This window comes from Aptenodytes forsteri, unplaced genomic scaffold (genome assembly GCF_000699145.1).
Source record: "Aptenodytes forsteri isolate BGI_AS27 unplaced genomic scaffold, ASM69914v1 Scaffold136, whole genome shotgun sequence".
Lineage (NCBI taxonomy): Eukaryota > Metazoa > Chordata > Aves > Sphenisciformes > Spheniscidae > Aptenodytes > Aptenodytes forsteri.
The window spans coordinates 2,019,109-2,030,605 of NW_008796111.1; the positions used below are offsets into that span (position 1 = coordinate 2,019,109).

At 61.6% G+C, this 11,497-nt stretch overlaps 2 protein-coding genes across 2 annotated transcripts in view; both read left to right on the plus strand.

The window, feature by feature from the left end:
- HMCN2 (hemicentin 2) overlaps positions 1–2,550 on the plus strand; it is a 44,145-nt gene extending 41,595 nt beyond the window's left edge. Inside the window, 2 exon segments of the mRNA XM_019474060.1 lie at positions 2,093–2,157; positions 2,419–2,550. Coding sequence (XP_019329605.1) covers positions 2,093–2,157; positions 2,419–2,550 — 197 coding nt within the window.
- A 384-nt stretch (positions 2,551–2,934) lies between these two features.
- ASS1 (argininosuccinate synthase 1) overlaps positions 2,935–11,497 on the plus strand; it is a 31,040-nt gene continuing 22,477 nt past the window's right edge. Inside the window, exons 1-7 of the mRNA XM_009286933.1 lie at positions 2,935–3,042; positions 3,490–3,558; positions 3,845–4,033; positions 6,410–6,466; positions 6,945–7,019; positions 10,282–10,352; positions 10,741–10,771. Coding sequence (XP_009285208.1) covers positions 2,935–3,042; positions 3,490–3,558; positions 3,845–4,033; positions 6,410–6,466; positions 6,945–7,019; positions 10,282–10,352; positions 10,741–10,771 — 600 coding nt within the window. The remainder of the gene's footprint in view (positions 3,043–3,489; positions 3,559–3,844; positions 4,034–6,409; positions 6,467–6,944; positions 7,020–10,281; positions 10,353–10,740; positions 10,772–11,497) is intronic.

The following is an 11,497-nucleotide window of genomic DNA, read 5'->3' on the forward strand; positions in this document are numbered from 1 at the left end:
TGTCTACCCACCCATGGGTCTCCCCCACCCCTAGGTGCTGGAGAAGGGCTCGTTGGTCCCTGCAGGAGCAGGGCGGGGGGGTCCCAGCACCTTCCCAGCACTGGGAGACGCAGGCTGCAGTCAAGCTCCTTCTGGCTCAGTTTTGGAAGGGGGGATTTGCAAGTCAGTTCCATCTCCCTGATGGGGACCCTGGGCTTGGCCACCCTCAGGGAGGGGAGCTGGGACTTCGGCTGGCACCACCCCATGCCCTCCCCGCTCTGCTCTGGGGATGCTGGGGGGCAGGATGGGACTCCCACGAGGTGGAGGAATGATGCTGAGGCAAACCCCAGCACCAGCGAGCACATCCCTGCACGCCTCTGCTGCAGGAACCCCTGGGGAGCCTGCCCCTGCTGCCTGCCCCATCCCAGCCCGCAGGCAGCACTCGCCGGAGCAGAGGCTGCTCTTCCAGCCTGGCTGGCGAAGGCGGTTCCTCTCCTTACCGAAGTTTCAAGCTTTTTATTTCCCTCCCCTTTTATTTTTTTTTCTTGGTTTTAAAAACAAAAACGCAGTGTTCCTGCGGAGCAGAGCAGCCGGAGTCGCTCTGGTAAAAACCCTGCCGCAACTCACACGGAAGTGGCTACAGAAATAATAATCAGGGCTGAGAAAGTCCTGCCACATTCCCCTTCGCTGAGCTTTGTTTGCACTGATTTATTACCACCTAATGCCAAAACTTAGTGGCTGTCCGGTCCTGGGCAGCCAGGCTTAGCACGAGCCCCGTTTCCGGAGCTGAAAATGCTGGTGACTCCGCACCGTTCCCGGGATGCAGGATGCAACCTCAGGGCAAGGTGCTTCAGGTCCTTTGGGCATCGCGTGGGCAGTGCAACATGTCTGAGCAGGCGAAAGTTGGAGGCATTTCCTTGAACCTGCTGCCAGGCCATTCGTGAAGCGAGCGTGCCCCGTCTCAGAGGTGCTTAGTCAGGCTGGCAGCCGCGACAGTGATGCTGGTGGCTGCAGCGGGGAGATGGGTTTTTTGCGGAAATTGCCCAGCAATTTGCCCAGCACCCTGCGCCCAGCAAGGAGCCACAGGTGCAGTGTCATGCTTGGGCTGGGCTCTTTCGGGAACTGTGACTGCCTTCCTGTAAATGCCCTGGTGAGGAAGAGAGCGGCTGAGCCTCCCCGGGCAGTGGCCCAGCTCGGCACACCCGCGGGGCCCCAAGGGTAGGGAAACGCCGGTTGCACAAGCCTGGGTGCTGCCTGCACTGCCTGCGCAGGCAGCCTGACGGGCACGGGCAGGCTTAGGGAGCCAAATCACGGTTACGGGGCTGTCAGACCCCTTTGCTCTTCAGCGAGGAACTGGCAGCAGCAGGCCAGATCCTGCACCTGGGCCGGCTCCAAGCCATCCCTGTGAGACACTGGCTCCACACCACGCTGGCAGGACCAGCGTGCTGGGGCACACCCCAACGTAACTGCATCCTGCTGTGAAAGGTGCTGGGTGGGCCAGCCTGGAGGACCTCGGCACGGCGCCTTCCCTGCGTGCAAAAGCAGGAGCAGGATTGTGCTGACTTGGCGGCAGCAGCATGAAAGTTGCTCAGGATGGGATTTGGCTGGCTCTGTCGTCTGCCTTCCCCGGCCAAGGGTCAGCTGGCATCACCTCTTCGCTGGGCCTTGGGATTCACAGCCTGGTCCGGGGACCGTGGGGACAGCCCCGAGCCCCTTCCCGCAGCGGGATCCCCCATCCCTCCCCCCTGAGCTCTGGGCTGCCTCATCCTTCACCATCTCCTGTTGTTGGCTGCAGTCCTCGATCTCCTTGGCCCCGAATCCCCATATAGGTGTTTCATGCTGGCAAGAAACATGGGGCAGTGTAATTAGGACAAACGCCCATTAAGCATTAATTAGATGTGGGGCTGGGCTGTGGGGGATGCTGCCGAGCACCCCAGCCCTGCAGCTATCACACACCCGGCAGTGCTGGTGGGCGCTCGGGGCTGAGTGGTTCCTCCGCACCGGCCCTGGCACAGGGCCGCATCGTGCCGGGTCATGCCCAAGCAAGGCATTGGGCCGCATCTCTGCCACGGCCGGGTGCCTGCGTCTGAGTTCTGGCCCCCCGGTGTTGCAGGGTGCTTGCAGAGCGTGGGGCAGGCTGTGCCCGGGTTGCCAGAGCGAGAGCTGCGTGGAGCAAAGGTAAGAGCAAAGCAGCCCCGATGGCTGCCCTGGCCTCCTCCATCACCCAGCTACTGCTGGGTGCACCGGCCGGCACACGGGCAGGGTGCCCTCCCTGGCTGGGAGCTGCAGCCTGGACGTGGCCGCAGTGCCATGGCTTTTCCTCCTGCCCCCAGCTCTTTCCCTGCTCCTTGCAGCCCTGGGAGGGCTCTTGGTCCAACTGATCCCTCCCAATGCCGTGGTGAGTCCCCTCCTATGCTGCTTGCTGCTCTCTGCCCCCAGCCTGGTGTGCCCGGCAGAGGAGGGGTCTCAGCCAGACCCGGGCTGAACGTGGCCCAGCGCGATGTGCTGCCCGTGGCCCTGGTCCCACGGGAGCACCTGGCACCCGACGGCAGCAGCCCTCACTACCTGTGAGTGAGAGCAATCCTGGGAGTCCGTGTTTTTAATCGGAGAGCTTGTCCCGGCACCGGCGGCTCCACCACATGCTCCTCCACCTACCCAAGCCACTGCCAGCCCCGAGTGTTTAGTTTACCGTGGGCTTTGCTTCTTGCCTCCTGGTTGTTCATCACCTGGGTAATGTTTGTTTTGCCCAGAATATCCCATCCCCAGGAGAGTCCTCACCCCTGGCTGCCCTCAGCACCCGGCTGGACCATGATGGCCCCGTGGCCAGTTCAGGGACACCAGGGAGGGTGTCATAGCTGGTGGCTGCAGTATCCCTGTGCCGAGCAAGAGCAGGCTGACGCTCGGGGCTGGGGTTGGGGCCATCGTGAACCCCTTTCCCTTTGTTTTGCCAGCGCCATGGCTCAGCCCAAGGGCACGGTCGTCCTCGCCTACAGCGGGGGCCTCGACACCTCCTGCATCCTGGTGTGGCTGAAGGAGCAGGGCTACGATGTCATCGCCTACCTGGTGAGCCCCACGTGGACCTCATCCCCAGGGGCTGGGGGTGGAGGGGACGCTGGGTCATGGGTCTGGGGACCTGGGTGGGTGACGGGGGTCCTGGCATGTGCGTGGCCATAGCAGTGACCCCGCTCTCGCTGGTTAACCATTGCCCAGCCCACGTGCTGCTCTGCTGAGCTGCCAGCCCTGTGCGGCACAGCCTGTCTCTGCCAGCACATGACCCTCCGCTAATGAGGGCAGCGCATCAGGGCAGAGCCAAGGGCTTGGCAGAGGAAGGTATGGCCCCGAGGTATGCCACCTCGGGGGGCAACCCCCCTCCTGCCTATCCTGGGTGGCCTCAAGCCCGGTCAGCACGGGCTTTGCCATGCCTCATGTGATGCCCCATGCTGGGCTGAGCTTGCGCTGGGTTTTGTGGTCTCCTTTCAAACTCAGTCTTGGTTTTTTCACCCCTTCTAGGCCAACATTGGGCAGAAGGAAGATTTTGAGGCGGCACGAAAGAAAGCGCTGGCGCTGGGGGCCAAGAAGGTAACGGCATCCCTCCCTCCGGGTGCCCAGGGAGCTCTGAGCTCCCCTGCTCCCTGCCGTGGGGCTGAGCCCTGGGGTCTCGCACACCCCACGGCTGGGGCCACTATGTGGGGGGACAATGCCAGCGAGGAATCCCTTTTCCAGAGGTTTTGCACCAAAGCCTTTTAGCAGCATCTAGGAAAGGGGAGGAGAAGGGACCCTTCGCCATGCCACCCCCAATGCCCCAGAGGAGCGGGATCCCACCCCCAGCCACCCTCCCATCACGGGGCTTCCTCCATCCTGGCAGGTTTACATCGAGGACATCAGCAAGGAGTTCGTGGAGGAGTTCATCTGGCCGGCGGTGCAGGCCAACGCTCTCTATGAGGACCGGTACCTGCTGGGCACCGCGCTGGCACGGCCCTGCATCGCCCGCAAGCTGGTGGAGATCACCCAGAGGGAGGGAGCCCAGTACGTTGCCCACGGGGCCACCGGCAAGGTGAGGGAGGATGGGGGCACCGGAGTGGGGATGGCATGGGGTGCTTGGGGGGGGACCCAGTCAGTCCCTTGGCCAAGCTGTAGGTGCCAGGAGGGGTGCACAGGGCATTTTGTGGGTGCTCTGCAGGGAAGTATTTTGACACTTCCTTCTCACTTCTGGGATTTCTGTGCCCGATTTCGGTTCCCTCTCCCTGTCGGGAAGGCTTGGGTCACAGCCAACCCCCCCCACTTTCGCCAGCAGCTTTCTAAAAGCTGCTACGGGCAGGGGCTGCCCGGGCCAGGACCCGGCTGGGGCTGAGCCAGCACCGGCGGGGGCGTTTCGGGGCACCGCGGGCAGGGTGCGCTGCCTCTGTCCCTGTCCCGGTCCCTCTCCCCATCCCCTGCTGTCCCCGTCGCCGCCGGCCGCAGGGAGGACCCTTTGCCGCTAGAGGCAGCCAGAGACCGTGGAAAGGCTGCTTGGGGCCAGCCCCTGCCCGAAGAGGGGGAAATCCTCCACGGGGAGCGTGGGACCTGCGTGATGTGACCGTGGGCCACCCCCTGGCACCTCCAGCCCCTGCCCGCAAGCTGCCCAGCCCAGTGCGCGGACACCCGGGGCAGGGTGACACTGTCACCAGAGGCCACAAGCCTGGCTGGTCCCAGCTGCAGCTCTGTGGGGCCCTTGGGTGCTGTACATGCACCCAGGACCTGCCGGATGCCACCTCCCTGTCCCGCAGGGACTTGAAGCGTAGATTATGCCCGTCTTGGCCCAGGGGCAAAGGCGAGGTGCCCACCTGGAGGGGTCTCAGTGCAAGGGGCTGGGTTTGGGGGGCTGGGTTTGGGGGTCCCCAGCTATGGCGGAGGATCCTGCTAGAAGGGGGATTTTGGATGCAGCCAGGGGATAGCCAAGGGGCATGCCGGCACCGGGGAGATGGGGCAGAGGGGCAGCTGGGGGGCTGGGGGGCTTCGTGGCTGAAATAACTTGCTCCTGCTGCAATGGGTTCCCCGCACTCCTTCCCCAGCAGCCCCCCTCTTGAAGGCACCCGCTCGAGGGTGCCCTGGGCTAATGCACCCCTGGCACAATGATGTCCCCTCCGCTCCTGGGTACCACCAGCACCAGCTGGCCCCACTCGCAGGGGCACCCTCGGCTGCTCCCCAGGCTCTGCCTGCTCCGCAAGCCATTAAGCCGCCGGTGCAGGCAGGGACCGACCGTGGGTAACTCGACCCGGCTGCGCCCCGTCCCCGGCTGCGGCGTCTTAAATGCGGGCCATCTGCGGTGTCCCCACTGCCGGAGCAGATGGACTTGTTTTGGGCCTGTAAGGGAAATGAGTGCTTTGGTGGATGTACTCGCCTGCGTATAATAGTCCTCAGGGATTTCCCAGCCCGGCCGTAAATGTATCCTCCAGGCCGGGGCCGAGAGGAGGGGGGTGTCCTTACGCCCCTTGGTGCTGCTGGAAAATAGGCTTTGGTGAGCACTATTCCCTTGGAAGTGCTAATAACTCCCAGGCTCGCTCCTCGCCCCTTCCCGACTACCTGGCCTCATTAGCGGGACCTCATCAGCATGGGCCAATTAAGATAAAGGGAGGTTCAGAGCTATTTAATTATGAGCTGCTGCATCCTCCTGGACACCGTGGTCTTCCTCCCCCCTTGCCCTCTCCTTCCATGTGTCCTCTGATGCCTGTGGAGGGACAAATACCCAAATCTGGTTTGTACTAGTTCTGTTTTTAGGAGTGTCAGCCCAGGGGAGAGCATGGCTTGGGTGACCCTGGGATCAGCCGGGCTCCCTCGGAGCCAGGTGAATGAGCTGCATTGGGGTTTCGATCACTCCGTGCCCAATTCTATCAGGAGCACCAGGAAAGATGGTTTTGGGTTCAAACCAGCCATGGAGAGGAACCAGGAGTGACTCCATGGGACAGACCTGGCCCAGGTCCTGCCATCCATTACCCCCTCCCGCTGCCTTCCGTGCTGGGGGAACGGAGGGGATAAGTGGGTCCTCAGCCTCAGGCCTTGCTTTTCCAGTGAAAATAGCCAGCAATCCCATCCCAGTGTCGTTACTGGGAGACTAGGTGTGACACCCCTCTTGCACGGAGACCCTCGGTCTATGAAGTCCCTGGTAGCATCAGCCAGACGTTCCTCCTGGCTGGTGGCTCTCGCAGGGATTTGCAAACGCCCCGCTCAGCCGAGGGTCTCCCGAGCCACGGGCTGGGAGGCTTTTCCCACGAAACGGTTTGTCCCATGTGCTAGCCGGAGCTGAGACCCCGAGACGTGTCCCCTCTAGCTCCCGGCTGGGGGATTTTGGTCCTGTCCCTGCACAGGTAGAGCAGCCGGGAGCAGGGAAACAGCAGGTCCTCGCCCGCCACGGTGCGGGGTGAGCCCTCAGCATCTCCCCTTCGTGTTTCAGGGCAACGACCAAGTGCGGTTTGAGCTCACCTGCTACGCCCTGTGTCCTAACATCAAGGTAAGGCAGCCAAAATTGTCCCCTGGGACCCCACCGCCAGGCTCCTGGCCCCCTCCCCAGCTGGCGGGGAATTTTGTTTTAACACCAATGCGAGTGGCCGTGCCTCGCTTTAACAAGCTGCCAGCTGCACGAAGCAACGTTTTGGCATTTGAGGGGGCTGTAATGATCCTTAATTGATCTATTTTTACCCCAAGCGCTACGAGGCCACAGAGGAAACGCTACCAAGGCAGCTGCCGGATAATCGATGCTGCATCCAGCATTCAGCACCCTGTTAGGGTCAGGGGTTTGGGTTACTCCACCCTTGTGTGGGGAGATTAAATTTCGGCTGGGGGACCGGCACCCCGTGGGTCCCAGCTCCCCGGGGCTGCCCGGAGCCCTCTCCCATGGGGAGCCTGGGATGGTGCCGAGGGGCAAAAAGGGACCAGGGGCTGCAAGGGGGCCGGGGGCTTCTCGTCTCATGCTCCTGCCTTCCCGCCAGGTCGTCGCACCATGGAGGCTGCCCGAGTTTTACCAGCGCTTCCCTGGGCGCCGCGAGCTGATGGACTACGCCAAGGTAGGAGCCGGCTCCGGGCGGCTGCGGGCTCACCATGGCTTGGCGGGTGACAGCAGCGACCCTGCACAACATCCCTGCAGCACCATGCCGGAGCCTTCTGGTCGGGGAGGGGGGGGTTCCCCTCTATTATTTTTTTTCTCTCCTTCCTTTCTAAAAGCCCCGTAATTACCTGGCTATTAATTGTAACCCACTTTCCAAGGAAACAGGTCCTAGCTCCCTGGCTTGCCTAACAGACAAAGCAAATATGTTCGCCTTTGTTGTCCCTTCCTTTTTGAAGTACAAGTTGCAATAAAACATATTAGAAGTTTTGCATCAGGCTTTTACGTGCCCACCAGGGTACCTTTCTTTTTTAGCAACTTCATGGAAATGCTTGACAACTCGGCTCAATCAATCAAAAGGGAAAAGGCAGCTCTGTGCATAAACCAGAAAATTGCTTCAGTTTTTAAATAGCTGCCGTCGAAGCTGCCTGGGTAATCTCTGGGAAGGCGAGGTGCAGAGCCGGAGGGATGCAGAGCAGGGCGAGGAGCCCTCCGAGGCCATTAGGGCCGCCGAGAGCGGCGTGTTGAGGATTGTGTTTGCCATCTGCCATTGTATTATGAAGGGGCAAGTTTACGAGAGCTTTCCATATGTTGCCAAACAAATTGTCAAATAGGGGAGTTATTAAGAGTGCCGCAGTTTTATTATATGGAAGATGGAACATGTGTTTTGGGTTTGGGGGTTTTGTTTGGGTGGGGTTTTTTTGTTTGGAAGGGGGGAAAAAAGGGAAATTAAATGGATTGGGGCCCCATTCAAAGACGAAAGGTTGGGGTTGAGGGTTTGTAGTGCCTCTTGGTCTCTGGTTATGTTCGGCATTAAAAAAAAAAGGGGGTTTCCCTTCTTTTCCACAGTCAGGAGAGGGAGGTGTGTGGCCAGGTCCTTTCAGCACTTGGATGCACTCGCCTTGGCACTTGGGGAGTTACAACGCGATGATGTTTGGGTCTTGGTTGCTGCCAGGGAAAGCGAGGATCTGTGCCGCCGCAGCACAGCTCTTGCCGTAGATTTGCTGCCCGGGCGCTGGAGCCAGCCTTGGTCCAGCAGAGAGCCACTCCAGCGGCCGCTTCATCCCTGCAACCAGCCGAGGCTGAAACGCTTTAATGAGCAAGGTGAAGCTCTCCTGGATGCTGCTCCAGGACGAACCATCGCCTCGGGCAGAGCCAGGCAGGATGGAGCTCATCGGGGCTGTGCCCTGAGAGCGAGATCTCTCCTCGGTCGTGGCATGTTTGGTCCCGGCTGAGGCTGCCTGGGCTCGGTGGTTGTTGGTATGTGGGTCTGGACTTGGAGGATCCCCTCTGAAGTGATAACGTGGGGCGAGGATGGGCTGGGGAGCACGGGCTTCCCCGGCTGCCAGGAGGAGGCAGAGGGAGGAGAGGGCTGGCTGGGAAAATAAATCAACTGGGGCTCATGGCTCGCGATCGGCGGGTATTTGGGTCTGAAAGATGCGTTTATACATCCCGGGTGAGATCGGTGTGACCGGTGGCACGGGGAGAGCCTGTCAGAGGGCACTGCCCCCCAGCCCCACGCTGCTGAGTGCAGCCCATCAGGGTAAACAGCACTCGGCATTAATTGCTTGGCTTTAATTACGATGAAACCTCCTCTGCCAACATCCACGAGGGCGCTGGGATGAGGACAAGGGGACAGGTGCTGATGGGAGTGTGGTCTGACCCCAGGCGGGGTTGAGGTCTGTCCCCTAGCCCTCGGTCTCCCTTAGCATTATTTGGGGGGGCTCTGGGGGGTTGGGAGGCACCTGCAGCTCCATCTGTCCAAGGGATGGGACAAGGAGAGGCGTCTTCTCGCTCTTTCCTGGAGAAGCCAGGTGATCCTGAGCACTTGCACCCAGCAGGCAGTGTTTTGCCCTTCCAGCAAGCCCAAGCTTGTGTTTTGAAGCCCGTGTGAAGCGTAGACGAGCTCTGCCTGCTCTCCCCCAAGGTCTGTGGGCAGGAGAGCACCCTGTGCCCACCAGCCCTGCAGAGGGGCCTGGCTCAAGGAGGCAAAGGCTGCCCAGTGCCCACTTCCAAAGCCTGGGGTGGAGGTCCTGGGGGGGTACCACACTGGAAGCATGCTTTGGGACCAGCGAACCATGATGAGCCCCAGGGCTGAGTTACTCCTAAGGTAACTCAGCAGGGCTGAGTTACCTCCTAATGCTGCAGAGGGGCTAACTCAGGACCTTGCTGCAATCTCAGGTGATGGGTTGAGGATGGTGATTTAACAAGCACAAGTGTTTCCTTCCCCTCTTCCTGGCAAACAAGGAGCCTCTGCTCAGCTCCTGCTCCTCTCCTCCTGGCCAAGCCTGAGGTCCCTGCTGTGGTGACACTGAAATGGTAGAGCCGCCTGCCCTTGTATAGGCTGTACGAACATGCCGAGGCGCGGTGGGAACCTGCAGCCGCCGCCACCTCCAGCCCCGGTTTGCCGTGGCCATCCTGCAGCCGGGACATTGCGGCTCGACTTGCCAGCAGGGTGGGCGATGTCCCCGCTGGCTCTGGTTGTTAGCTCGCCACTGTCGCCTCTCCCGCTAATTCCCCCGTGTATTCACCTCGTCTTCACAGGCAATTTCCCCCATTGAAGTGTCAGCAGATAATTGAGCGCGCTGGTGACCTTGTTAGGGAGCTGGGCTCGGCACTGTGCGCTGCACCGGGGAGGCAGCCGGTGCGGGGCCGTGCGTCCCCGGGCATGGCACGCTCAGGATGCCTGGGCTCAGGGGAATGCCTGCCGTGTGTCTGCATCACCACGTGTTTGCACGAGGCTGTGGGGACGTGTGTGCTGTCCCCTCGCGGCAGAGCATCAGTCCTGTTTAGGCTGGAGAGCATCCTGTGGTTTTGGGGATTTCTGTCCCTGTGTCACCTCCCCTTGATGAGGAGCTAAGCCGGGGGAATGCGCCATCCTGGACCTGGACCTAGAAAAAGCACACAACGTCCATGCCGACGTCTCCATCGCTTGGGTTCATGGGATGCTCTGGGGCTCCGTCTCAGCTCGTGGCAGGGCTGGGGCGGCTGTTTTCCTCCTGGCCACGCTGTGTCCCTGACGTCCCCATCAAGGTGGCCCTCATGGTGGGAGCTGATGTTGCCCAGGGTCAGGGACGCAGACGTCCACCTTGCTCCGTGCCGCCTTGCTGGTGGCCGTGGGTTGTGCCTTTGCGCTGTCGGGGCTGATCCCGGCAGAGGCCAGTGCTGGCGGGGGCTGGCTCTCCCCGTGGGCTTGCTCAGCGCCGCTCCCCTTCTCTTGGCAGAAACATGGGATCCCGGTGCCCGTGACGCCCCAGACGCCCTGGAGCATGGATGAAAACCTCATGCACATCAGGTGAGAGGCCAGGCGGGCAGGGAGCTCCCGTGGGGTGAGGACCCAGAGCCTGGGGTCCCGATCCCCCCATCCTGCATGGTCAGGACAGCCCTTCCCATCTCCAGAGTCCCAGGCTGCTCCTCCATGTGCTGGCCAAGGGTGACCCCAAAACCTCCAGCATCCCTTTCTGCCCAGTTGTCCACGTCCCACGTGGCAGCATCCATCTCCTGGGCTCTCCCAAACCCAGCGCTGCTTGCAGGGTTGCTGCTAAAAGCCCCTGGAGATCCATAACACGTATTTATGCCCATCCTTATGGGGTGGTGGGAGTGGGGGGGTCATCCTGGCAGGTTTTGGGGTTGCAGGTTGCAGGTGCTGCAGTGACTTGTCTCTCCTTCCCTGCCTGCTGCAGCTACGAAGCCGGGATCCTGGAGAACCCCAAGGTAATTGATCACGGCCGGCGTGGCAGCCACAGGGCTGAGGGCGTCTCGTGTATTTGCAGCCTAATTGGAAATTTCACGGCAGGCCGTGTGTGGCAGGGAGGCCCTGCCGCCCACCCCGGCCCCTCCGTCTCTCCTGGCACGTTAATTGCCGCTGGCGTGAATAGGGGAAGGGACCGTTTCAGGGTGGCACCGGAGGGGACAATGTCACGGGGCAGCAATAAAGGAGCAATTAGACAGATGAGGCACTGATGGCTGGTGGCGGGTGACAGAGGTTCGGGCTGGCCCGTGCAGCTTGGGTCCCCTGCCCGTGCCTGCAGCTCGCCCAGCCTTCCTCACTTTTCCATCCCCACCATCTGGGGGAAAATGGGGTATAACCTCCCCTTGCATGGGGTGGTGCTTGGAGACCCCAAGGGCACCCATGGGACCACCGGCTCCCGGGCAGCTCTGGCTGCCGACGGGGCCAAGAGCCCGGTGATGGCGGGTGCTGCGGCCAGGCGCTGCTGGTGAGCACGGCACATCGCTCCGGTGGCGTGGGTCCGGCCCCGGCTGCCTTCGAATAGTGCTCATGGTCCGGCTGCCTGCTGGCCCCTGCCTGCACTGTTCACGCTCCAGCAGGTCGCGACGCTCGGTGGCTGCTTAAACTATCCATCAGGGCTAATTAGACAATCTGGGGAGAGGAGGGGGAGGCAGGCGGAGAGGGAGAGGAGCCGGCTGGAGCTGAGCGGC